Consider the following 27,969-nt stretch of genomic DNA (forward strand, 5'->3'; position numbering starts at 1 on the left):
TATAATTTAATCTTGTCGCCTTGCATGCATTGTTGCAAGTTAACTTGGATGCTTAAAGTATACTGGAAGGGAAGACGCCTGCAACCAAAGATACTAGAGGAGCTCCTCTAGTATCTTTGCGTGCAACCCATCTGAAAAAGGTCCATGTTCTGCATAATTAAGAGCACCACTGTAAAGCGCCTCGCAACTACTTACTCCATAAAACCACTCTACTGTATAAATACAAATAATCACCTTCACAATAATTGAAGGAGTTTTGCTTGGACGCATTGTCTGTAGTCAAGTTTCCTCTGTGTGTGTTTTGAACCTAACTGGACATGGCTGAAAAAACATGTGGGAAGGATTCTTTTAAAGAAAGCAGCTGGTATGCTAAATTTAAAGCCACAGGAAAAAGGAGTCGAAAGTTGAGAATAACAAAATGCCGATATGTTTTTTTAACACTGCATGCAAATTTCTGCATCTGTTCTACTCTTGCGTCTGTCATAACACAGATGCCGGCAGTGTGGTGTCGTTATAAGTTAAATACAATTATACTTCTGCTCGCATTGGGCTGACCCACTTTGAGGGAATGGCAGCTGGCAGCAGTGTGAACACTGCCACAAGAGATAAAGATATTTTGCTTTACTGGCTGCTGGCTCTGTCTTTTTTTATTCGCCATATTTTAGTAAAAACCTGTCCAGATTTCAGTGAATTTTCATCACTTAGGAAAAGGAATAAGTTTGAAGAATGGGGATGTACATAACTGTTTTTTAGTTTATTTTGAGGTCTACAACATACAAATTCAAATAAAGTATAATTTAGTTTATTTGTATAATTTAGCAGAGTGTACAGACCTCAGAACTACAAAACTCGGCTTTTGGAAATAAGGAATAAGATAAGGGGAATAATATAGCATTTTTTAAATTAAACAAGTTAAATTATACATATGCTAATTCCCAGACAAATGTTCATTTGTATAGCATTTGCCATTTGGCGATTTTCATATAAACATCATCAAATTTGACATGGAAAAGTTTAAAAAGGCAGATGATCAGAGAGGAATTTCCCGGATTTGAGGCTCAAGCCACCGAAGGCAAGGCAGGCAATAATGCAATTGATATCAGAGATGTGAAAGAGGCCGGAAACTGAGCTCTTTTGAAGAGTAATAGAATTGGATGAGATTGAAAGGACTTGAAATACAGGATTAGAGCTTTAAAACTGTGGTTTTGTTTATTGAGGCACCAAGGTAGACCAACAGTGTGTGGTCTGGGGTCAACAGGCCTTGGTGTGAGTTGTTAACAGAACAACTTGCACCAAGAGTTTTGGATGGTCGAAAATAAATGAAAAGGGAATTTTGGATCCCAGCCAAGCACAGTTTGGAGTTTCAACGTCTGAAGGAAATTAAGGTGTAACTGAGTTTCAGCAGCAGGTGGGTTGAGTCAGGAGCAGAATCTGTTGATGTTACAGACCTGCTCAGAAGAAATTACAGATAAAGAAAGACACAAGGGATCATATATCACACCAGAATTGCATAAAGTGATTCCATTTCAGAGAATTGGGTGTGAGTGAGAGTGAAAAATGTTTTTGGCCTTTTTATTTAATTGAGTCAAGATTCAACACATCCCGTTGTTCGACAAGTAGGCTGACGATTTAGAAATGTTGGAGAGTCAGGCGAAGGGACAGTAAGTTACATCTAGGTGTGGAAACTAGTGTGAATTTTTTAGATGATACAGAATGACTGATTTGTGTTGCTGATTATGCCCACCTGCCACTGCATTCACTAATACCCCTGTCCCACTTAGGAAACCTGAATGGAAACCTCTGGTGACCTTTGAGCCCCACCCAAGGTTTCCATGAGGTTCCTGGAGGTTTTGGTCACTCTCCCTAATGGTCAAAAGTGGTTTCCGCGTGGATGAGGCTTCATCTATGTTCCTTCAATTATTTCAACAAAATCAAAACCGGCCTCGACTAAAAATAAGTTGCCGTTTGGTCGAAGCCAGTGGAGTGGGGTCGCTATTTACTTACAGGCAGTCGAAGGCAATCTCCTTCACTGACCAGCCATTTTGATTGGCTCATTGGAGTTTTCAGGACCCAGAAGATCCGCCGGAAGGTAAATGCCCGCTAACTTCATTAAACTTCTTAAAACTGTCTCATTCCTTCTTCTCCCCCCCCTCTTCCCCCCTCTCCCCCTCTCCCCCCCCCCCCCCTTCTCTCTCCTTCTCTCCCGCGCTTTCTAAAGGACTTACCGTGCTCTGTGGCAGCCGTTTACCTTCTTCTTCATCGCGCAGACAGCGCTCCTCCGCTGTCCCTGGCCCCCACCTTCGCGATGTGTTTGTGTGTGTGTGTGTGTGCGGTCAGTAGCAAAGATCCTGTAGGATCTTTGTTCAGTAGATGCAGCTCACGCTTCGGTCGAGGCTTTCCAGGCGAATGACCAAAACCTCTGGCGACTCTTAGAAACCTTGGGTGGGACGCAAGGTCACCAGAGGTTTCCGTTCAGGTTTCCTAAGTGGGACAGGGGCATAACAAAGTTAGAAATCTTTACACTTTGCTGTCCTTTTTAGATTACATTTAAAGGACCAATTTTTGCTGTTACCATCCACTGTGTCAGACTTGTTTGCAGAGAGACAAGAATTATACAACACAATCAATTATGTAGAAAAAACTGCACAGATAGGAAGAAAAGACTGGGATAAAACCGAGTAATTTTCCGTCTGGAGGTAGTTATTTGATCTGCAGATAAATAAGTTAATAATATATGATGTACGTTCCTCATAATAAATTTAAATGAATTTTGATTTGCTCAAAATTTTGAATAATAAGCTCATTATTTACACTCTGTGTTCTTATACTGCTACAATAAGATTCTGGTCCACTACCCTGATTAATATAATTTAATCCCAGTTCCAGAATCCAGTGGCATTTTCACTCGCTTTTGAATGAGATTTTTCAAAAAAATTCAAATTTAAGCAGGAAATTATGGACCAAGGGATGTTGTCCATAGTGCTCTATTCATTGGTGAGCCTGAGTGTGGCTGGCAGCACCAGGCCTGGAGATGGTGTGCACTTGGGAATTAGTGGATCCTACTCAGTGGAGTTGGCTGAGAAGGTTCCCCAGATTTATCATTGTGTGGCTCTGGAAATAAAAATGGTTGGAAAATCTGTAACATTTTTGTTTTGTATCAAGTTTTAATTATCACACAGCAAAAAATGTAGCACTTGCACTCTGCCCTCCACTACTTTAAACATCTCAAGAGTCTTTCACAGCATTGAATGGCTTTTTAAAATGTATTAGCTGCTGTAAGAAAACTTTGCTTAGCAGGATACCACAAACAAAGTAAACTACATTTTCCCACCCGTTTCTGATTTTTGTTTCTGATCTCCAGCATCTGTATTTTCTATGATTTAAAGTGAAATAATATATTTACTGAAGTAGGATTAAAGGATCCTGAATAATTCTGAGTGCATGACCATCAAGGAGCAGTTTATTTTTTGGTAACCCTTACTGCTAAAATTAAACTGACTTTTGTATGATTTATTAACCGGGTTGGATACATATGTCTCTTGTTGATAATCCTTGTCTAAGCTTTCTTTATTTTTCCGCCATTGTTTCTAATAACAGTTTTACTCTTTTAAATTCTATTTTTTATTCACAATTAAAATGCCAAATATTGTATATAGTTTATTTCACTTGAACTGAATGATGTCAAGTTAGGAAAAGGGGAAGTACAACGAGACCTGGGAGTCCCAGTACGTCAGTCACTGAAAGTAAGCATGCAGGGAGCACAGTCAGTGAAGAAAGCCAACGGCTTGCTTGCCTTCATAATGAGAGGAGTTGAGGTATAGGAGCAAAGAGGTCCTTCTGCAGTTGTACAGGGCCCTGATGAGACCACACCTTGAGTATTGTGTGCAGTTTTGGTCTCATAATTTGAGGAAGGACATCCTTGCTCTTGAGGGATTGCAGCTCATAAGGTTAATTCCGGGGATGGCGGGCTGTCATATGTTGAAAGAATGGAGCAACTGGGCTTGTATTCACTGGAATTTAGAAGGATGACAGGGATTTTATAGAAACATAGAAAATTATTAAGGGTTTGGACACACTAGATGCAGGAAACAAGTCCCCGAGTCCAGAACCAGGGGCCATAGTTTAAGAGTAAGGGGTAGGTCTTATAAGGGGTTGGGGTAGAACTGAGATGAGGAAAAACTTTTTCACACAGAGAGTTGTGAATTTGTGGAATTCTCTGCCTCAGAAGGCAGTGGAGACTGATTCACTGGATGCATTCAAAAGTGAGTTAGATAGAGCTCTTAGGGCTAGCGGAATCAATGGGTATGGGGAGAAGGCAGGATCGGGGTACTGATTGTGGATGATCAGCCATGATTACATTGAATGGCTCAAAGGGCCGAATGGCCTACTCCTGCACCTATTGTCCATGTATCTATATGTAACTAGGTTTGCATGTTCTCAGGTGTATGTGGAAACGTGTACCATAACTGAATTATGAATTAAGCACATTTTAATCCCTTGAGTGTTTTTGGTTTCAACAGTGGAAATTAAATTTGCTTCCTGTTTTCATCATCTATCCACAAACATTTTGAGCCAATTGTTGCCTCAGCGCAGTTGGGACTTGACATTGGGTTGGAGCCTTTTAGGCCAAATCATATGAAGCAGACCAAGTTCTGTGTAGGTAGTAATAGGTCTTACCACGTGAGATGATCATGAAAAATAAGATATTTTGAAGATTTTTAAAAATGTTTGAAACTGCGTGTACCTTCTACATATTTGGTATTTGGGCCCTGACCTGGATATTTTTATGACTGCTTTCAACAGGTCATCAATGTAGATGGAACAGGCCGTAGAATACTTGTGGAAGATAAACTTCCTCACATATTTGGTTTCACTTTGTTGGGTGATTACATCTATTGGACCGACTGGCAGAGACGCAGCATTGAACGTGTTCATAAGCACCGTGCCGAGCGGGAGATTATCATTGATCAGCTACCTGACCTAATGGGATTGAAGGCAACAAGAGTTACAAAAGCATTTGGTATGTAATCTTGGTGGATAATGCTTCATTTCTGTTTATGCAAATTGACTATTGTTGACTGTTTACTACTTTAAACTGCAATAGATAGTGCAGATTGATTGTCGCGTGAGAAACATTTACAGCACAAACAAGCATTTCATTCTCCTCTGCTGAACCAAAGACTCGGAAATCTACAGGTGCCAAGAGCTTTCTGTGACATTTTGTGTGATTATTCCTTACATGTAAGGACAAGATCAGATAGCTCCAAATGCCTCAGAATTGAATATCTTACCTATCTTGTATGTCTGCACCATATGTGGAAAATATTGGGCTGGACTATCTGTCAAATGAGCATCCGCTAGGATACCAACAGCTATGCTTTACCTTCCATTGCACTATCATTGCAGTGGAATCTGGAATTCTCCTAAATCTCTCTGCCTCTCTCCTTCAAAAATCTACTTAAGTCCCATCTCCTTGACGAAGCCACTGCTCAGAATCAAACACCATATGATTGTGCTCCTCTGATGTACCTTGACAAATTAAAGATCAAAATGAATAGACATACCAAGTGGCTGTCAGCATTTCTCTAAGGAACTCCTAGCCAACTCTCATTATGATCCAGCCCCATTACTTGGGAGGATTTACAGAAGTATCCTTGTTGGACAGTACAATTCACAGGTTCAAGCCAAGAGAAGCAAATGGCTATTGCTGAAAATGATCTCCCTTTAGGGACCAATCTTCAGAGTAATATACTACTGATGAATTTTGCATATTCAGAGTGGTCTGTGTGTTTCTCATGCGACTACTGTTTACGTGAGAGTGCTGTGCGTCATCTCCAATGCAGCAGAACTGTCTTGAGTTACTTTGCTTTATTTTGATGTAATAAATTATTTGAATAATGATATTATTCTATATTGCCATTACAGGAACAAATCCATGTTCAGAGAATAACGGTGGCTGTAGCCACCTATGTCTATTTGTGCCTCAGGGTCCACGTTGTGGCTGTCCAATGGGCCTGGAGCTAATAATGGACATGAAAACTTGCATTGTACCCGAAGCCTTCCTCTTGTTCTCCAGTAGGGCAGACATCCGTAGAATTTCCTTGGAGACCAATAACAATGATGTGGCAATTCCATTAACAGGAGTGAAGGAAGCGTCTGCTCTTGATTTTGATGTTTCTGATAACAGAATTTACTGGACAGACATTAGCTTAAAGGTAACAGTTATCTGTTCTGAAAATAGATTAGATTTTTTTTGTATGTTAAGGAAATGATTTAGCTTTGAAATCTATTAGTTAACTCAAGAGTAAAGGGCCTGTCCCACCAGCATACGATTACACGTGCCTAGCGCGACCAGACGGAAGCGAAGTTCGCGCTAAGTACGCGCAAAGTACGCGCAAAGTTCGCGCGTGACCTAATTGACGTCATCCTCACCAATCAGCTGGGCAGGAGGCGGGCTGACTGAATTTGGACGTCGCATGGTGTAGGGCGGTGACTTCATCACGCAACGGCGCGCCGGGCGCTGACGTAATCGCGCAACGCCACGCGCTAGGCGTACGCCATCAAGACGCTGCGTACGCCCTAAATGCGTCTGTGGGCCGACAGGCCGTTGGCGCGCGGAATTTTCGAACAGTGCAGGATTTTCGGAGCCCCACGCGATGTCAGGACCAGCCGCGCACAACTCCATATGCCTCCGCGGTTCGAAGTGGGACCGGCCCCGCGCGGCCGTACACCTCAAGCGACCACGTTTGGTCGCGCTAGCAGCATGCAATCGCATGCTGGTGGGACAGGCCCTTTAGATTAGACAAGGCATCTACTATGTGGATTACAAAGGTTTTGTGTACTGGGTGGCTTGTTTCTGTGTTGTAATATTCAATGTTTATATTCACAACAAAGCATAAATGTCAATATTAAAACGTTTGCATATGATGTCGCTCCTAATTAAATAAATGACCTGTATTCAAACACAAAAATACATATATGTTAAAATTGCCAGTAATAGTGAATTCAATTAATACATTGTGGAAAAATATGGTTTGGCAGAGGAACTTGCTGAATATATGAACAATATTTTTATATTACAGAAATTATACCATTAGTTTCTCGTTAACACAAATAATGGTTTTGAACACAGCGTATACAATCAACAAGACAAATAAATACAGTTTCTATGATTTACAGTATAACATGTTTCTACTTGAGAATCTTGGATATATCATAGCATTTACATTGCATGAAGATAAATTGTTTAATTTTCTGGCGGTATCATAATTCATATGAAAATTAGTGAAATCAGAGTTAAAATTTGCACTTTAAAATGGTGATTTTTGGAGAGAAAGAAATCAGCTATTAGATATTACTAGACAAAGTGGGCCTGTCACACGGGAGGCCTGCTCCCCCAGCGCAACCCATTCCCCAACGCAATATTCCACCGCTCACCTGTTCCCCCAACGCAACCCGTTTCCCCAACGCAATATTCCACCACTCACCCATAGCCCCCAACTGCACAGGCGCGGCTCATTTCCCCTCAACCCCCAACACTACCTCCCCTCCTCTTCACCCTCCCTCTTCTTTCCCCTCTCCTCCTCCCCTCCCCTAATCTCTCCCTCCCTCTCCTTTCCCCTACCCTCTGCCACTCTCCCTCCATAACTCCTCTCTCCTCCCCACCTCCCTCGTATCTCTCCATCTCCCCACTCCTCACCACCCCCTCTCCCCCACCTACCCCACTCCTCACATCCCCCTAAGCTCCCCCACAATCCATGCTCCTCCCCCACTGGCCTCTATTCCCCACTCCCTACGTCACCCTCTCCCCCCTCCTCTCCCTCTGTTCCCCTTCCTCTCAAACTCTTCCTCCTCACCTCCCCAACTTTCCTCCCGCTCCCTCCCTACCCCCTCCTCTCCCTCAATCCCCCACACTCCCTCCTCACCTCCCCAGGATCTCGAGGTTGCCGCTCCTCTCCCTCCTTGAGTGCCCAGAGCAGCAGCAGCCGTCGGCCTCTGTTTTTAAAATCTTACCTGTGTCGCCATTGTGAAAAAAAGATGGCTACGTCAATTCAGGAAAGGCCCCCACTGCGCAGGTGCGGCTGAGGACCCGTGGGGTGCCCTTGCGACGCCAGTAAATACGTGCACGGGAACTCTCCCCCAACTGCGCATGTGCAGGTGGGGGCTCTGTTTTGAGTTAATTTTTTTTAAACCTTATCTGTTAAAATATACCATCAATCCGAACAAAACTTGTTTCATTTACAGCACAGGACAATGGTGAGTTAGGTGGACAAAAATGCTGGAGAAGCTCAGCGGGTGGAGTGAAGGAAATAGGCAATGTTTCGGCCCAAAACATTGCCTATTTCCTTTGCTCCACCCACTGAGTTTCTCCAGCATTTTTGTCTACCTTCGATTTTTCAGCATCTGCAGTTCCTTCTGGTGAGCAAGGTGGGCCAAAAATGGTAGTGTTATCGTGTACTGTTTTTGAGCAAATAGAGAAACAATGCAAACCTGCAGATAACAAGATGAGAATTCTAGTTATATATTTAGTGAAGAAGATGATCCCCTTCTCAAGAAATATTCAGTTGATATTTTGATTTCCATGGAAAAAAATATGACAATATTTGAAGCATCTAACAATCTTAGATATTTAATAATTTATGTTGTATGTTTCTCTATAGACCATTAGTCGCGCTTTCATGAATGGAAGCTCTGTCGAACATGTGATTGAATTTGGTCTTGATTACCCAGAAGGAATGGCAGTGGACTGGCTGTCAAAAAACCTTTACTGGGCAGACACAGGCACCAATCGAATTGAGGTGGCACGGCTGGATGGACAATATCGACAGGTTTTAGTGTGGAAAGAGTTGGACAATCCACGGGCTTTGGCTCTTGATCCTTCTGAAGGGTAAGAGAATGAAACGTACCTCATTGAAACGTACAGAATATTGAAAGGCTTGGATAGAGTAGATGCGGAGAGGATATTTCCAACTAGTGGGAGAGTCTAGGACGAGAGGTCATAGCCTCAGAATTAAAGGACGTTCTTTTAGGAAGGCAGTGATAGATAGATTCTTCATTAATACAGGTGTCAGAGGTTATGGGTAGAAGGCAGGAGAATGGGGTTAGGAGGGGGAGATTGATCAGCCCATGATTGAATGGTGGTGTAGACTTGATGGGCCGAATTGCCTAATTCTGCTGCTGTCACTTATGAATGTCCAGTCTGTTAAGATATCTGTTCTAAAAGTTGACAAGGTTTTGTTAGAAACTTGCCCGTTGGATTGAAAGTCAACCAAAACCTGTGGATAACGGAAATAACATCTGTCTTTAAGAGTTACAACATTTCACATTTCAGATTTCTTAGATTGGAGTTTTCAGTTTATTATGCTATCATATTAGTGCCATTAATGTATTTGAAGATGACTTCTATTATTTATCCTAACATGAAGGAATTATCAAGATCACATGAAGACTGAGTGTTCATAAATAAAAAATAAAACAATAGCAAACTTATCAGTTTGCATGTGTTTTGTCCATTATAAATCAGTCTGTTTTATGTTTCAGTGTATAGTTACCGTGGAATCTTGGGTTTAGATACTGTAAGTAGATTATTATGCCAGCATCAGCTATAAAATGTAGAACAACAGGAGCAACGTTAAAACTGCAATAATCCACAAATCAACATTTTGTTGGAAATCCCGATGGAGCGGCATCTGGCTCATCTCGTTCTGTTCCTGCGCTCCTTTTAAACTCATCAGACCCCATTTCTTGCATTCTCTTTAAACTCAACAAGGTTGCCTTCCCCATAGCCCCTTTAAACTCACCTGTTTTCTGCACTCCCTCAGAAAGGCCTAATCCCGACACTCCTTTTAGTACTCAGTGGGATCCTAATCCCACATCCCTTTTAAACTCACTTGGCCTACATTCCCATAATCCCTTTAAACTCAGCAGGAGCCTGTTCCATTGCTCCCTTTAAACTCAGCGGGACCCTGCGTCTAGCACCCCATTTACACTCATTTGTTTCCTTTGAAACTTTTATTATACTACTGCATAGCGGTTTGGAAAATAAAGTGAATTAAATGTGCATGTAGGTATATTAATAGGAATCATTTTCAGTAGAATTCCAGTACAACAGCCCCCCAAGGATGCTGGATTATCAGAGGTTTAGTGTTTACTGTAAATCCATTTGGAATTAATTGTAGAATACTACAAAGATCAGCTGAATAGGAGTTTTGCAGTGATGCTAACTCAATTGGTAGTACACTGAGGTAATCAACCTTTAAACTTATTGCTGAGCTGAACCTGCAACACCTTAAAATTGATCTTGAGACTTCAATCCTTTGTGAGTAACATGAGTTATTATTATCTAAAGCTGTATTAGCAAAATTGGCAAACAATAAATTACTATTGAACTTGATACTTGATTTGACATTCAAAATTTGATTTGCTGTAAATTATCGTTCTTTATATTATTCTTGGTGCATGTGTAGTTAATTATGCTTTGTCACCTACTTCTTATGATATCATTGCATCAAGAAGGCAACAAAATGTATTTTATAAAAGCACCTCATGTCTTCATGACAATGGGAATTAGCATCTATTTGGAAGAGGAAGAATAGACCAAAGCATTCATAGATCTGGATTATTAACTCCTTTTGAGAATGAGCTTTATGGAGTGAGTTTGGTCAATGGATGCAAGTCACATAAAACTGCCGTCAATCTGTCAATAATCTACCTTTCCGTTGGGTGTTAGACTTAACTCAGTAACTCAGTGATTTGCCAAATCAGAAAGATCATGAGTGAAAGCCTCTTCTCAGAGCCGTCTGTGTATTTTGATTGATAAATAGGATAGGATAGATTTAGAAGGTTATGAGCCAAGCACAGGCATGTGGAACTAGTTAGATGGGGCAAGTTGGTCGGAGTGGGCAAGTTGGGCCGAAGCACCTGGTTCAATGCTGTATGACAATATCAATAAAGGAAGTCGTAATGTTGCCACCATTCAAATGTGTTGGTTGTTGTCTCACTTTAGTTGGAAGTAAAGTGTTCTACGTTTTCAGAGAATATGGAATTGTTTTTAAAGTTTAATGTAATCCTTCAAACTAAACAGGGTATTGGTAATCAAGTCAAGTACTTTTCCGGTTTTTACAGGACATTGCTGTGCACAAATGGCAACCATGTCTCGTGTTACAACAGTGAAATATATTGAACGGTATTTAAGGATGTGTGAGGTGCTGTACTGATCCAGATTACTCAAGAACTTTAAAAACGATAAGAAGTAGAACACTTCTTAGAGATTCAACATGAATTATTCTTGCAGCAGCTTGTTAGTAACTTGATGCTCATGCTGGAAGTCCAATATTGTGACCTATAATTGCAAATAGAACACTTCTTTGAAATGAGAGAATAGAAACATTGTGTATTCCAATGCTTTAACCCAATAACTGTCGGGTTTCACACAGAAAGATTATGATTTTTGAACGATACTAGTGTTCACTTTACCAATATCAGTGAGGCATGATCATATGTGAAATGTATTTGCCTCCAAATTACTTTGATATATCTTTGTTTCCCTGCAACAGGTACATGTATTGGACTGAATGGGGTGGTAAGCCCAGAATTGTTCGCTCCCATATGGATGGCTCCAGTAGTGCCGCTCTGGTAGACAGAGTAGGTCGTGCCAATGGACTTACCATTGACTATGCAGAGAAAAGACTGTATTGGACTGACTTGGATACATCAATGATTGAATCTTCAAATATGCTGGGTAAGAGAAAATCCAGACATGGCCAAAAATGTTGTGAAATAATGAGAATTACGACTTTGCTCTGTTGTAATTACTTTTCTTTTAAATATGAAACATGTGTCTTTTTAAAAGGTTCTGTGGATTTTGGCTGAGAGGGGATAATGACGTGTTACTTTAAGTTGTTTCCAAAATCTTGGACTGAGAAAAAACTGCTGCACATTTTTAATTCCAAGTATTTTGCATGCTGGATTGTGTGTTGAATATATCAGTTCAGAGAAATATAACTTTTAGTTTGATGTTCCTCATTGTATGTTTGGCAGTTAAACCACCTGTCAACCTCCCAGATTTGGGGCATCTAGGTTTCTACTCAAAATGAGTCTTCAATCATTTTCCTGTGTATATCAGTGTTTGACAGGAAGTAGCAGAATTCAAATACTAGCAAGATGTTTTGTTTTTCAGTTTCCATCTGTGGTCAGTTTCTTTGGATTAAGATTTGATGGAACAGTCGACTGCTTTCTGTGATTTTTTTTAACTGCTAGAAATTGTTTGTTTTTTTTTACATTAAAAAAAATGCTTAAACTGTTGCTGTTCATCCAAAATAAATTGGGTTTAACCAAAGTCTACGTCCTGATCTTATCCAAACCAGGCTCACAATTTTATGTTTGTCTTTTTGCATCATTTATGCATGCATATGAATTGTAAAAGATAATAATTGATTCTTTTGTCATTCACAAATCAAGGACAACAGCGTGAAATTATAGCTGATGATCTTCCTCATCCCTTTGGACTAACCCAGTACCGGGATTATATCTATTGGACTGATTGGAATTTGCGCAGTATTGAGCGTGCTGACAAAATGAATGGACAAAACCGAACACTTATTCAAGGACATTTGGACTATGTGATGGACATCTTAGTTTTTCATTCTTCACGGCAAGATGGTTGGAATGAATGTGTGCAAACCAATGGACACTGTTCTCATCTATGCCTTGCTGTGCCAACTGGCTATAAGTGTGGATGTGCGTCACATTATATACTCGATGGCAATAACAGAACTTGTAGTTGTAAGTCTTTAATTTTATTCCTTCAAAAATTATATTTATTATATATGAATGCTAAGGTTATTTAAATCATTCTTTAGACTGTTATGATCATTTATCTCCAACAAAGGATAAAGGGTGTATAAATGTCGAACAAAAATAATCAGTAACTGTTTCTAAGCTCCTAAGGTAGGTACAACTAAAGTAATTTGAAAGCATAGTTAGCAAAGGTTAGTGAATATTAACCTTTCTTGAATATTAACCATATGCAAAATAGCCATACAGCTGTAGATTTGCAAAACTGCTTCAGTGAAATGCAACTATATTCTTAATTGGAATATTATAAAGCAAGTGTCAATTGTTTGGGACATTGTCCCGCTATGACCCCACTGAAATATAACGTTATTCATTCTAGGCAATCTATATCACGCAAATGTCAAATAATTTACAATTTACAATCTTATGTTGTTTCAAAAGTACATGCTGTTTCAAAAGTACATGCCATTAATAATCAAACCATGTATTTAACGTATCACATTTCATTGCACCAGCTAGCTATTCGTTACACCTACATTTGTCCAAAAATGTTCAGTGATTTTTCTTTTGTCCTTGGTTGTTTAGAAAAGTAAACAGTGTATAAAATATTTAAATGCAGACTCTAAGCAAGATTTCTCTAGGTACAGAAAACCCTGAGGGACAGACATTGCTTGAATTTGTTGTTTAACTGAGTACCTACAATCACAAGAAGCGTGCTTTGATTTATTCTTTAATAACAGTGAACACTGATAACGCTCGTACACTTACACCAACTTCAAGGTTAACATTATCAGGCTGCGTCACAAAGTGATTTCCTCTTGCAGTTAATTGCCATAACTCAATTTTGAAACGTTTGACTATAAATGTTGTTTAATTATAATGCTTGCTTAACTTATTTCTACTATTTTAGCACCCATTAGTTTCTTGCTATTCAGTCAGAAGACTGCAATTAGTCGTATGATCTTGGATGACCAACAGAGTCCAGACATCATTTTGCCCATACATGGCTTGCGAAATGTGAAAGCAGTAGATTATGATGCTGTTGACAAGTTGATTTACTGGATAGATGGACGCCAAAATATCATCAAAAGAGCTAGAGATGATGGCTCTCAGGCAAGTAGCTCAAGCTATCCTCGTTAAGGGGACCTCATGACAGTAGAATTCTAATTTACTTTTGATCATACGGGTATCTCTACCCTCCTCACATTTCCTCACTTTTCTTTCCTCTGTTCCTGAATCAGATGCACCTTCAACTTGATTGTACCGAAACTAGCCTGACACCAAAATCACTGTTCATGATCTCTGCCTGTCATTGCAGAGAACTGATGTTGCTGACCTTTTGTGCCCAGGAGTTAGCAGCAAGTTGTAATGAGATCTCTACTTTGATGTAGTAATAGTCCTGTAGCAATACCATCCGATATCAATGCCAATGTCAAAACAACCTCTCAGTCTTTGACAGGAGACAAAGCTGGAGAAGGGGTATTGCCTTGCATCAAAGCCAGGACGGCATTTTATTTTAGTTTGTAAATGATCTCTGATATTCAGAGACATCTTAAGAGCTATTGAAAATGATGTAACTAATTGAAAGATTAAAAATGATAAGATAATTAAAGATAAATGGAAACATTTATCATATCTGTAAACATATTGAGTTAAACTGAAATAATAATCAAAAACAAAGACACACATTGGAGCCCCATTAAAATGAATGGGATCTCTGATCTCATGCCAGATCTCACCAACATAGGATTAAAGAAGAACAAGATTATCCAATATAATTTCAGCATCGTTCAGCAATCGATCAGAATGACAGGTATGCGTCAAAGATGTTTTTACAGGGGAATTGGAGAACACTGAACTGCTGGTCACAGGCAATGTAATTTTGCTAATTATAGTTGATAATATTATACGTGTAAAATGGGATTTGGTGGTTCATTCCAATAGTGTCCATATGAGCAGCCCAAACAAACTTTATCCTCTCTTTCACTTTAGTATTTGTGGCGTTCTGTTAGATGTCACCAAATTGTAGCCAGAATCAAGAAACCTATCCAATTTTGATCCGAGATTGTTAACCCTCTGGTTATTGGTAATCTCAGTGCATTACTGGAAAATGTGCTTTTGTTGTCCTTCATCCAATCACTCATTGCAGTTGTGCATTGGGCATTAGTGAAGATTCTAAATACCTAAGGTTGTATTATATTCACAATCAACATGTGCAAATTATTTAGCAGTACAATAGAATCCTGACTACAAATCATTTGTTGACTGTTCTAATTTTCAAGTTATTTTTCCAGTTGATGTTATACATTTACTTAATAACTTACACCCGAGTACAAAACCAGGCATTGATCATCTTTGCATTCTTAGGTATAAATACAATTCTTATTGAGCTGTCTGTAAAACATCTACTTTGATAATTCCTCCATTTGACAGTTTTGAAATTCTTTGAGCTCTAAATATCACTTGCTGTTTTCTGAGAGAATTATCACTTTCATTCACTTTAAATGTGCTTAGTTCACATTCTGCCTGCCAACTAGTGTACTCGGAATTGAAGTAATACGAGGACATCTCCAACTTTTCCCTAAGTCATTGTCTTTGGTTGTGCCATTTGCCAATAGCCAGCATAAGACCAAGAGTTCCCTCATCAAGAAAACAAGGAACAAGGAATTCCAGGCGCTTTCTGTGTACTTTGATTCCATAGCTGATTCCTATTCATTTTTAATTTAGCCTCAAATGGAGATTTCATTGAAGCAGCCATTCTGAAATGTTGTTACATGAGTGCTGTATCGGGACATTAAACTGTAGGCACCCACACCTTGATTCTGTGCAGAAGAAAGTGTGCATAACATTGTTGCTGTCAAACTCATTCACCACTAAGTAATAATACATTATATAAAGAATAATTCTGTAATTATTTTAATGAGAGGTAGTTTTGTTATATTGTGTATGTATGAAATTATACGTGTTGTATTTAATGCTGTGAGATAGTCACGTTATTGTCTCATAATTGTGTACAGTAACAGATAAATCAGTAACCTGTTTTTTGTTCCTTTATTTAGGCATTTGTGGTCGTTTCTGGGCCAAATCAAAGTCAAAATCCAGATATTCAACCCCGTGACTTAAGCCTTGACATCTACAGTCGGACTGTCTACTGGACATGTGAAACATCCAACACTGTAAATGTTAACAGGCTAGATGGAAAGCCCATTGGAATAGTCCTTCGAGGAGAACATGATAGACCAAGAGCTATTGTTGTCAATGCAGAACGGGGGTAACTAATTTTCTGTTGTGTATTAATTGCTGAAGGCAAACTTAATGTTCAATGTTAATTGTCATATGTGATAACTTACTTATGATTCAATTTAACACTTGGAGAAATTATTATTTTACATTTTTTAATATTTTGTTTTATTGGGTCCATAGGGAATGGCAAAAGCCAGTAAACATGAAATGCAAGTGGAGAGACTCAATTGCATTTTATTTTTCTCAAACAACTCTCAACTCCTTTTCAATCAATTCCCTCAGTCTCTCCATTGCTTCAGGATTACAACACTGATTGTCCAACATTCAATCTCGAATGAGGCAAATGTTTTCCTAACTAAACACTAAGAAACATTAACTCTATGCACTCACATTGACTCCCACCCCTTGAACTGATACTGAACATGTTCTTCGCATCTTTGGCCCCGTGATGAATTTCCAATCCTGAATCCTCTGGCTCACAAATATAGTCTAATTCCACCATTACTTTCTTCATTACTGCACCCAACCTCCCCATCGCATATCCCCTCCACGACTTGCACTGAAATCTTCATTTGTTTATTACTTCCACGTTTAATAGCCAAAATGCTTTCTTTAACTATGTTAGTGAAACTGCTAAGAATTGTTGCAAAATTATTTTATTTTCCCATTTATTTTACGTAAAGATATTTACTGAGCTACCCAGGATGCTGCCTGAATCACTGAATTACAGCAACACTTTGTGTAATTTTGTTTTAAACCAGCATCTGCTGTTCTTTGCTTCTCCATAGTAATTTTTTGAGTGTATAAATCCTGATCGCTATAATCCTTTGTTTAATCTTCCCTTTAAAAAGGTACATGTACATCACAAACATGCAGGAAAGATCCCCAAAAATTGAGCGAGCAGCACTTGACGGTACTGAAAGGGAAGTACTATTTTCAACTGGATTGATTCGGCCTGTTGACTTGGCAATTGACAATAAACTGGGAAAACTTTTTTGGGTAGATGCAGATCTAAAACGCATTGAAAGTAGCGATTTATCTGGTAAGTATCTGTTTTCTCTCTTTTTAGAAAATGACTCTTAGAATATCCTATTAAAATGTTCTATTTAAACTGATTCGCAGTTCTGTATTACTTTGGCTTACTTTCAGTACACGTTTCAATTCCACTTGTGTTATGGTTCTGCCATTATTTGATCTAATGTCGTTTGGCAAAGCTGCCAAACTGTCCTTTGGCAAAAATTATAAATTTATTATACATTTTATGGTAATATTTTCCATCCTGTTATCTTACCGTCAACAGTTCAGGACTCTTTGATTTTGAATGACTACATTTACTCAAAATTAACAGAAGAAAATAAGAGGTTTCTTAAATAGATTATGTAACCAAATTTAAGTAGGATCAGTTCAAGCTACAAAACATTGTCTAAAAATGGATAAATAAATATGTTTATTGACTTAAAAAGTAGCACATTTAAAGATAGCTTCAAATATTTTACTGAATTAATACCACTGTTGCAGTATGGAGTGAGTGCATGGAATCGACATTTGTGCCTAGAAATTAAACCTATTTGCAACAAAAGTGTTATGTCTGCTCTGCATTTTGAAACCATTTTTCACCCTTTGGATCACATTAATGATAATTTCCTTGTCAATTAATGACTATTTACAATTTGATTTGGACACTAATGGACACAGTCGCTTGAGAGCATCAGATGTGTTTCCAGCATCAGATAGCCATCTGATGATGTCACTGTTGTACAGCGACCATTTCTGTGTTTATAATCGGAAATTGGCTGTTAAATATGCAACCCACAAGCTGCATTTTTCAGTGACCTTAAACATGGGGTAAAACTTAGCAAGTCGACAATGAAATGCAAATTGAAGTATACCCAGTTGGATGGTTATGTTTTGCTCACAAACCCAGTCCTCCAATTCTGTCCACAAACGTCATTGACACAGATCTTTGTTGAAACTGCTTTGTGACAAACACGTGCAAACCTGCATTCTAGTACTGGACTGTCCTACTAGTTTGTTTTATTGCTGTCATGTACAGTGTTTAATAGTTTCCTAACACAACCATTATATTTAAATAGTAAACCTTCTCATGTTAAATTATAGGTGCTAACAGGCTGACCTTGCAAGATTCCAGCATTCTGCAGCCAATGGGGCTTGCTATACTTGGAAAACACATTTATTGGATTGACCGCCAGCAACAGATGATTGAGCGCATTGAGAAAACAAATGGAGATCAACGTACAAGGATTCAGGGCAGAATCGTTCATCTCACTGGTATTCACGCAGTGGAAGAGTTGGATGTGAAGGAATTCAGTATGTTTGTTTTATTTCATAATCTTGGTATTTTATAACGCATGCAATGAAAATATTTTACTATATCACAAACAATACTATGGTAATACCGCGGCATACATAAGGTTTAAGAGAAGAGATCAGGCAAGGATTTGTGAAGGAATAAGGGACCAGAGGTGGGTTTGAAAGAAGAGGAAACAAAAAGGTTGTCAAACTGGTGAAACAGAAAATCAATGCAGCACTCTCCCACTTACACACTCTTTGTGTAAGTCAGATTTTATGTAAGTCAGAATCACCTTAAATCTAGGTAGGAACATAGAACTGCAGATGCTGGTTAATACACAAAAGGTCACAAAGTGCTGGAGTCACTCAGCAATCAGTCTGAAGAAGGGTCCCCTCCCGAAATGTCACCTAGCCACGTTCATCAGAGATGCTGCCTGACTCGCTGAGTTTATCTAGCACCTTGTCTTGTTTCATCTTAAAATAAAGCACTGATGCCACTGATCTGCACCAGCGAGTCCTTCCTCACCAGCTGTTGAACGGTCCAGTTGACTTGGCTGTTGTTGTGGCTCGCATTGTAGCCCCTGGCCGACAGCTCTTTCTTGAAGCCTGAAGAAAGCGCTGTCCCCAGGAACTACAATGTGAGCCGCAACAACTGTTGTGTCAACCCGATGTTGCGGCAGCTAGTGAAGGACTCACTGGTGCACCTTGTGGAAGATGTTGGTGGCTCGGCTGGAGGTTGCCCTCCACCACCTCCCTCCCTCCTCGCTCACTTTTGCAGTGTCGCACTGTCAGTGGCCAAAACTGGAAGAGCAGCGAGTCCTGGTGACGCTTTATATCCATGAAGTGAACGGGAATCCCTCGCCATCGTCTCATTGCAAAAGCACAGGTCATTTAGGAAACGGGACCACCTACTGTGAATTGTTTACAAACATTCAAGTTTATATAAGTTTTTATGTAAGTCGGGAGTACTTGTATATTGAAAATTAATCAGCCCCTGCACAGATGGATTATTTTTACATCCCCATATTTAACAATAACATTGGTGTTTAATATTTTTCCCCAAGTCACAGAAATACAAAATGTTAATCTGCTTATAATTGCTGATATGCTTAATGCAACAAATTTTGTATTGTAAGACTTAAAATATTAAATTATAGTGAATGTGATGTTTAAATTTATTTGATTCTTCGGTACTTGATACTTTCATGTTAAATCTACTAACTGATCTTTTGAAACAAATCATATGTCCTGAATGTTTTTAACTTAATGTGCTGGCTCTAGCTATGGATTGAATGGCTGCTTGTCGGCCTAACTCACGATTAGGAACAAGATAAAGATGTGAAGCATTTATTGCTGGCACTGAATTCCTGGATTAATTCTCCACAGGTTCACATCCTTGTTCGCGTGATAATGGTGGCTGCTCACACATCTGCATTGCAAAAGGGGATGGCACTCCACGATGCTCGTGCCCTGTACACTTGGTGCTGTTACAGAACCTACTGACGTGTGGAGGTATTGCAGCTTTACATCATAGTATTGGTTCCTTCCTTTGATTTTCTTATCTTGATACAGGAAATTTGGAAATTGACATTAAAAATATTTTTTATTTTAGGTCACTGGCCTACACATTCAGAGCTCCAAGCATGTGCAATCATGTTATTACTTTGAGGCAACATGTACAAAGTTCACATGTCTTAGTCCCTTAAACAGTGCTGCCTTGCACAATGAAGCAGCCTTTAATTGAGGGTTGAGGCATACTTCAGGAAGTCTGATGAAACGTGGTCTGCTGCTGGGAGAGTGCTGCATTGATTTTCTGTTTCACCAGTTTGACAACCTTCTTGTTTCCTCTTCTTTCAAACCCACCTCTGGTCCCTTATTCCTTCACAAATCCTTGCCTGATCCCTTCTCTTACCAGCTCCACTCCCCTCCCCTCCCCTGACTTTGGGCCAATGCTTTGAGGCCCCTTTATCCTCCTGCCCCCTGATATTAGTTTAGTTTCGAGAAGCAGCGTGGTGACAAGCACTTCGGTCCACCATGTTCACGCCAATCAGAGATTACCCGTACACTAGTTCTATCCTACACAGTAGGGACAATTTACAGAGGCCAATTAACCTACAAACCTGCATATCTTTGGAATGTGGGTGGAAACCACCCAAAGAAAACCCACGTGATCACAGGGAGAACGTACAAATTCTGTACAGACAGCACCTATAGTCAGGTTTGAGCCCGGGTCTCTAGTGCTGTAAAGCAGCGATTCTACTGCTGCTCTGTTGTGCCAGCCCATCCATGTTCTCAATCTCAACTGCATTCTCAATCTTCTCAACACTCCAATGATCAATGCTCCTCCAATCATCTCTACAACATTATCTCTGATCCTCTATCTACTACACAATCTTCTTTACCTCCAATCCTCGCTCTGTAACCTCCACTTTGGTTTCTCCAGATTCCTCCTGACTCACTCAATATATTCTCCTTTATCCTTTCACTGTGTTCCTTCTCCATCCTCTCTACACTTCTGATCCAATCTACTCACAAATGGTTTCTTTATCTTCCCCATCCTGACTTTACTCCCTGTTTTCTTACAGTAACACAATCTCATATGATTTACAAAGTACTAATTTCGCTGCAACTGCACATGTCCCAGTGAAAGGACTATGCGAGGTCTGTCAGTCACACATATTGTCTTTGGCCACAGTATGAAGATGATGTTACTGTTGGTGTACTTTGCACGATACTCTTGTGGACTTCTTCCTGCTCATGCATTATATGAAAACCGGTCTTGTTTAAAAATGTGCAGAGACATTGAGAAGTATTTGCACTGCTGCGTGGGATGAACTTAACACATCCCACATACTAGTAATTGAAAAGCAAGAAACTGGATACTGGTTTACTTATGGCTAATTTCACTCTTGCCATTGGTATGAAGATATACGAGCCTGAAAATCATAATGCCCAGGTTCAGGAGCAGCTTCCTCCCAACCATCAGCCTGTTAAACACTAGTCTCCAAATAAGCTCCAAATGACATTGACTCGGGGTGGGGGGGGGGTTAGTTTTGTCACTATGTTTAATATATGTTGTGCTGAGGCAAATGAGAATTTTATTATTCCGTTTTGGGACATATGACAATAAAACACCCTTGACCAAAGAAGGACATAAAATGCTGGAGTAACTCGACGTGTCTGGAGAACATGGGTCGGTGATGTTTTGGGTCGAGACTCTTCTTCAGACTGATTGCAGGAGTGGGAGGAAAGAAAGCTAGAAGGATAAAACATGGCAGCTCACAGGTGCTCACAAGCGCTCGGTCTGCCAGGGCCGCATGAACTCTCAGTTGCTAATCATTTTAACTCCACTTCCCGTTCCCATTGCGCTCAGTCTGTCAGGGCCAGGGTTGCTAACAATTTAAACTTCCCATCTCATTCCTATACTGACCTTTCTGCTATGGCCCCCCTCCCTTGGCAGAGTGCGGCCACACACAAACTGGAGGAACAGCACCATATATTCCATTTGGGTAGCATTCACCTCAATGGTATGAACATTGAATTGTCCAGCTTTCGGTAAACACTGCAAACAACCCCACCTCCCATTTCTCCCCATAAACACCCCCACATTTTTTCCACCCCCCTCTCCTCCCCTGAGACCTTGCACCCATCTCTCACCTCCCTCTCCACCTATATTCGTTAACAATCTGCACCTTGCCAATCCTCTAGCTACACGATTTACAAGTCTCAAATCCCTTTTTCTCACACCTTGAGTGTGTTCATCTCTGGCCTTTGTCCAACCATCAGCCTATATATTTTTTTAAAAACGTTCTCTCGTTTTCACATGAGCTGCCATGCTTTGTCCTGCCCTCCACACTTCTAGCTTTCTTTCCTCCCACCCCGGCAATCAGTCAGAAGAAGGGGCTCAACCCGAAATATCACCTGTCCTTGATCTCCTGGAAAGCTGCATGGCCCACTGAGTTACTCCAGCATTTTGTGTCTCATTAGTAATTGATGCCAGCACATTGTGTTCTCCTAACAAACCACTTGCCCTTTGATGATTTCTTGGTGTAATGATTGATGAATGGAAATTTTAAACTTCTTCTTTAGGAAAAGAGGGTAGAAAATAGACAACATCAAGAATTAAATGTTTACTGATTAGTTAAATGGAACAAATCTTTCAGAACCACCAACCTGTTCACCGGAGCAATTTACGTGTGCAACGGGGGAGATTGATTGTATCCCAATGGCATGGCGTTGTGATGGCTTTGCAGAATGCGATGATAACAGCGATGAGGAAAACTGCCCAGTCTGTTCTACCAACCATTTTCAGTGTGAAAAAGGCCAATGCATAGATGGACGTTTACGGTGCAACGGTGAAGTAGATTGTCAAGATAAATCTGATGAGGAAAACTGCGATGGTAATTCTTTTTTCTCATTTAATTATAAGCTTGTGCAAACTTTATGGATCATGAGCATCAATGTGAACAGTGTATGTTGCTTTGCCTAAAAACCTCGTTAAAATCTGAACATTTCACATTCTTTGGTAAGGTTATCTATTGACCGGAGCAAAGGAAAATCTTAAGAATTTCCTTGCAAAATGCAAACTAAAGATTTCTGGTTCTGAACAAGGTTCTCTGATTGACTTGCGAAAATATAATAATAAAATAATAATAATAATTTTATTTATAGAGCACTTTAAAAACAAACATAGCTGCAACAAAGTGCTGTACATCACTAATCATAGACAAAAAAGTTAATACACACCAAAAATAACAATCAAAAGAAATAGTAGGAAAAGACATGTAAAATAAAGAAACATCAAAAACACCACAAACAGAAGCAAAGCCTCAGGCATGGTCAAAAGCCAGGGAGTACAAATGTGTTTTAACACTGGATTTGAAGATGGACAGTGAGGGGGCCTGTCTGATGTGCAACGGCAGGGTGTTCCAGAGTGCCGGAGCAGCAACAGAGAAGGCTCTATCCCCTCTGAGCCTCCGACTAGACCTCGGTACCTGCAGGAGCAGCTGACCAGCTGACCTGAGGGACCGGGCAGGAGCGTATGGGTGGAGCAGCTCAGAGAGGTAATGCGGGGGGAGCCCATTCAGAGATTTAAAAACAAATAACAGTATCTTAAAATGAACTCGAAAGTGCAATGGGAGCCAGTGTAGGGAGGCTAGAATTGGCGATATGTGCTCCCTCTTTCGAGTCCCTGTTAAAAGGCGAGCAGCAGCATTCTGAACCAACTGGAGACGAGCCAGTGAAGAACGAGCAACACCAAAATAGAGCGCGTTACAGTAATCCAGCCAAATATATATCCAAATCTAAATGGCAGGTTTCAGATCAGTGCAAATGAAATGCACAACATTGTTTTTTTTTCATTCCTGGCAGGATTTTACCTGAGTAACACTTCATGTTCCATGTATATCCACTTTTCCCTTGACTAATATAATTTAGTTCTGTTGTATGACATGATTAGCTGAATTCCTGCACGTGCTCTGAATTGTGTAGAATGTAAATGTAGAAGCACCACATGTTTTCAAACTTTTAAATTTATTGTTTTCTTCTGCAAAACCTATTGATAAATAAGCATTTTCCCTTCATTCCAGTCATTTGCCATCCGAACCAGTTCCGCTGCAACAGTGGTCAGTGCATTCTGAAGAAGCAGCGTTGCAATTCATTGCCTGATTGTCTTGATGGATCAGATGAACTGCTTTGTGGTAAGTATCTGTTTACCTCAGTGTTTTTCGTTTCTATGGCCTTTGGAATGTACCACTGTGTACATTTTGCAGATGTATGAAGAATTTCTTTGAAACATGATCTCACATGAAAAATTGTTTGACATTCTTGCATTCATTATGATATTGAATGGAAAGTTCCTCTCTTTTCACACCTTATGTTACAAAACTGGGACAGCTAATGGGCACTACTGCATTATTATGACACAGTATTTGAAATGTTGGGATTTAGTTAGGATGTTACCAAATGGATATCATTTGGGGTAATTTATATGCCTGTCAAATTAAATGTTTATGTAAAACAAAATGAAGCTTGTTTATTTGGCATCCCATCCACTGGTTAAATTATTCATTCTCTTTATTACTGTTGCATTATGACTGTTATTTATCATCATAAAATGCATTGGAGTTATTTTAGGCCGAACTGACACCATCTACCAAACGACCATCAACAACAATAAAAGGGAAGCATTAGGAAATTTGGTGGATTGCCCTCCGTCTCACACCATACTGACTTGGAAATATTGAGAAGGTGGTTCTCAAAACCAACTTGAGATAAATGCTTGCACAGATTAGCAGCATTGGACCTGCACATAATGACCTCCTTTGCTGTACATCTCAAATTTAAAACCAAACATACCTCATTCATGTTGGTCTGAAGTTCACCAGTTTTGGGGTGAAATCAGTCCAATCTGTCTTTCAGCACTGCAGTGGGCCATTGTGAAGGGAGGCTCCCCAGGTAGATAGAAGTTCATGGAAGAAAGCAGATTTCAGGTCAATCGCTTTCATTTATGTGACAATGAAGGAAGAACAATATATTTCTAAGTCGGAAAAGTGTAGGACTTGGAGGGGAACCCACAAGTTTCCCCTGTCCTTTCGTTGTTGTTAATGGTGGCTTGGGAGATGCTGTCAGTGTGGCCTAAAGGAATAGCGAGTTATTGGCAATAAACTCTCAGCCATCTGAATGGTGAATCACTGGTTGCATGAGAATTGTTCAGACGAAGGATTACTCCACATTACACACATGTAGTCTAAACATTACACAGATAAATTAAGAAGAGTTCACATTTTGCATTGAAGCCTTTTCAGAGAACTGAATATTTCAGCATTTTCAACTTCAGATTTGTAGTATCTGTAATATTTTTCCGTTGGATTTGTTTCATTTGTTGATTGTTGCTCCTACCTAATTGTATCACCTGATGACTTTAAAACAGCTTACCTGTCATTATATTTTAATTATAATTGCTACATAATTCTAAGATTTTATTTAACGATTGGCTTTATTTTGAAATATCTCCTATGACAACATTCTGCATTCTCTCCAGCAGAATTAACTAAAGCCTCAATGAATGAGTTCCAGTCTCAGAGCAGTGCAATTGGCCCTGTGATTGGTATAATCCTTTCACTCTTTGTAATGGGTGCCATGTACTTCGTCTGCCAGCGAATTGTCTGTCGTCGATACAAAGGACCCAATGGACCTTTTCCACACGAATATATCAGTGGAACCCCGCATGTTCCCCTTAATTTTATTTCTCCCACCAATTCTCAGCACGGCACATTTACTGGTAAGGAATCCTGCAGATTATCCATGATGTTAGTGATTGATTTTAGTGTTTGCTGTTGATTGTGCTTAATACAATGCATGTTTGAACAATATTTCAAATTTGTATTTAAATGTAACATGATATCTTCTGTTTCTTTGATGTTGAAATATAATATACACAGGATTGGCATTTTAAATTGCTAAAGTAATCCATAATGCCAGCAGGTATAAATGTTTTTTTTAACTATTAAATTTACGAGTAAGCAATTGTTTTGACTAATTCATCATTTTGTACTTTTGAATTGCTCTGTGTAGGCATGTCATGTGGCAAATCCGTGATCAGCTCCATGAGTCTGATGGGAGGGAGCAGTGGTGCCCCATTGTATGACAGAAACCATGTGACAGGAGCATCATCCAGCAGTTCATCAAGTACAAAAGGAACCTTCTACCCACAGGTGTGCACTTACTGCCCATTTACTATTACAGAAACATGTTTTATTATACTCTGCTTTAATTCCACAAGAGGTGTATGATTCAGACTTGGGATGTTTTACTATTTCTTTTTTTCCTTTACATCTATGTTTTTCCTTTTGGCTTTACTTTGATGATAGGGCAATATGTGCAGTCAATATTTCAGGACAGAAAAGTCAGTATGGGAATGGTGGGAGCAATGGAGCTGCGAAGACATTGGGAAAATTCAAACCAAATCTTACACTTTAGATATTGTGGTGATATTACAACAAAAAAATAGGCCGGTGAAGCCTGCTCAAAAAAAAATTGTAAAAAAAAAACAAACATACTTACCAGGTACTTCGTGGACAGTTAGGTGACCGTAGAAATTATTTCAGTTGTCGTCTCATACAGAACCTTAAATTTATTAAGAATAATTTGGCATCTGCAAGAACTTTCTCATGGTTCCATGGAAAAAAGGCAAAGAGAGGATATTGCAAAGAGTATACAATTTGGTCAAAACATGTGCTTTAAAATGTAGAGTTAAAATGTTTAAAAAATGTTTAGATTTATGATGAGAATGCTGCAATTAAGACCACTGTAATTTAAGGCAGAGCAATTAATTATGGATTAGAATTGTTTGAGAGTTTGAGAGTTCTAATGAAGGCCGAATTCTGAGTGTAATTAATGAGAGAGTGTAGGGTAAATGGGCTGGTGGATAGTGGATGTTTGTTTTCCTCATCTGATTATGATGGATTACCAACAGTAACAATCTACTGAGATTGAAGATTTCAGTTAGAAATTGAGAATCCAGTTAGCAAACCGATATTTAAGGGAAGATATGAAACTGAGACAGTATTAACCTCTCATTTATGTTCCTTATTTTAATCAATGAGTAAAGCACTTCGTAGTGAATGCTTTGCAGAAAGATACAAGCATATAAAATGTTTAGAAATAATTTTAATCACTCGTGCATTTTTTTCCAATAGATTTTAAACCCACCTCCATCCCCAGCAACTGATCGTTCTCTCTATAATACGGAAATGTGTTACTCCTCCAACAGTCCTTCCACTACCAGGTCTTACAGGTGTGTATATCTGTGTTTTTGTACTTTTTCCGACCCAAGTGTTTTTTTTATATTTACAAGCACTAAAATAGAGAATAGAGATACATTTACATTCTGCAAAAGATCGCATCCAGAAGCGTGTTGGAGTACTATTTTAGAAAGTGCAGAACTATGCTCGGTATACAGCAGGCACGTGCCGTGACTAATTACTCAGGGTAGGCAGTCAGTCAGATTTTTAAAAATCTTAAACCGCGCATGCGCAGATTGTTCTCCCCGTAAGCTGTCAGTCGACTTTTATAAAGTCTTCAAAAGTCTTAATAAAGTACCGTATTTCCCGGCAATGAAGGCAATGAAGACGCACCTCCATTTTGAGTTGCGAAATTTTGAAAGAAGGCGGGCGGGACATAGAATTTCTCATGCTCAAAAAATAAAAATAATACCCTCAACAGAAGCACTAAGAGAAGATTGGGAACATGAGCTAATGATAAAGATCTCGAAGGATAGATGGGAAAAGTATCTGATGAACACACATAATTGTTCTATTAATGCAAGACATAATTTAATTCAATTCAAATTATTACATAGACTATATTATTCAAAAACGAGGTTGAATAAATTTTAGCCAAATGTCTCTCCCAGATGCGATAAACGTGTGTTTCAAAACGCTAATATAACACATTCATTTGTAGGATGTACAAAGTTGAATAAATTTTGGACGATATATTTGATATATTTACAAAGCTTTTCAAGTCCACAATAGAACCTAAAACGGAATGGATTATATTTGGAATAATAGTAGAAGATATCAATTTAAATAAAGACCAAAACGTTTTTTTTTAATTATG

The 27,969-nt window shown here is 39.3% G+C and overlaps 1 protein-coding gene across 2 annotated transcripts in view; it reads left to right on the forward strand.

Annotated features, from left to right (window-relative positions):
• Window positions 1-27,969, forward strand: part of LOC129705712 (low-density lipoprotein receptor-related protein 5-like) — a 159,515-nt gene that overhangs the window by 125,629 nt on the left and 5,917 nt on the right. Inside the window, exons 8-22 of one of the 2 annotated variants that reach the window (XM_055649453.1) lie at window positions 4,804-5,020; window positions 5,926-6,215; window positions 8,661-8,887; window positions 11,556-11,740; window positions 12,460-12,783; window positions 13,706-13,908; window positions 15,855-16,066; window positions 16,890-17,080; window positions 18,157-18,366; window positions 19,735-19,860; window positions 22,512-22,748; window positions 23,937-24,047; window positions 25,391-25,630; window positions 25,924-26,063; window positions 27,048-27,145. In XM_055649453.1, the coding sequence (XP_055505428.1) occupies window positions 4,804-5,020; window positions 5,926-6,215; window positions 8,661-8,887; window positions 11,556-11,740; window positions 12,460-12,783; window positions 13,706-13,908; window positions 15,855-16,066; window positions 16,890-17,080; window positions 18,157-18,366; window positions 19,735-19,860; window positions 22,512-22,748; window positions 23,937-24,047; window positions 25,391-25,630; window positions 25,924-26,063; window positions 27,048-27,145 (3,011 nt within the window). The remainder of the gene's footprint in view (window positions 1-4,803; window positions 5,021-5,925; window positions 6,216-8,660; window positions 8,888-11,555; window positions 11,741-12,459; window positions 12,784-13,705; window positions 13,909-15,854; window positions 16,067-16,889; window positions 17,081-18,156; window positions 18,367-19,734; window positions 19,861-22,511; window positions 22,749-23,936; window positions 24,048-25,390; window positions 25,631-25,923; window positions 26,064-27,047; window positions 27,146-27,969) is intronic. The other variant, XM_055649454.1, reaches the window with a different exon arrangement.

The sequence above is a fragment of the Leucoraja erinacea genome, chromosome 18 (assembly GCF_028641065.1).
Source record: "Leucoraja erinacea ecotype New England chromosome 18, Leri_hhj_1, whole genome shotgun sequence".
Classification (NCBI taxonomy): Eukaryota; Metazoa; Chordata; class Chondrichthyes; order Rajiformes; family Rajidae; genus Leucoraja; species Leucoraja erinaceus.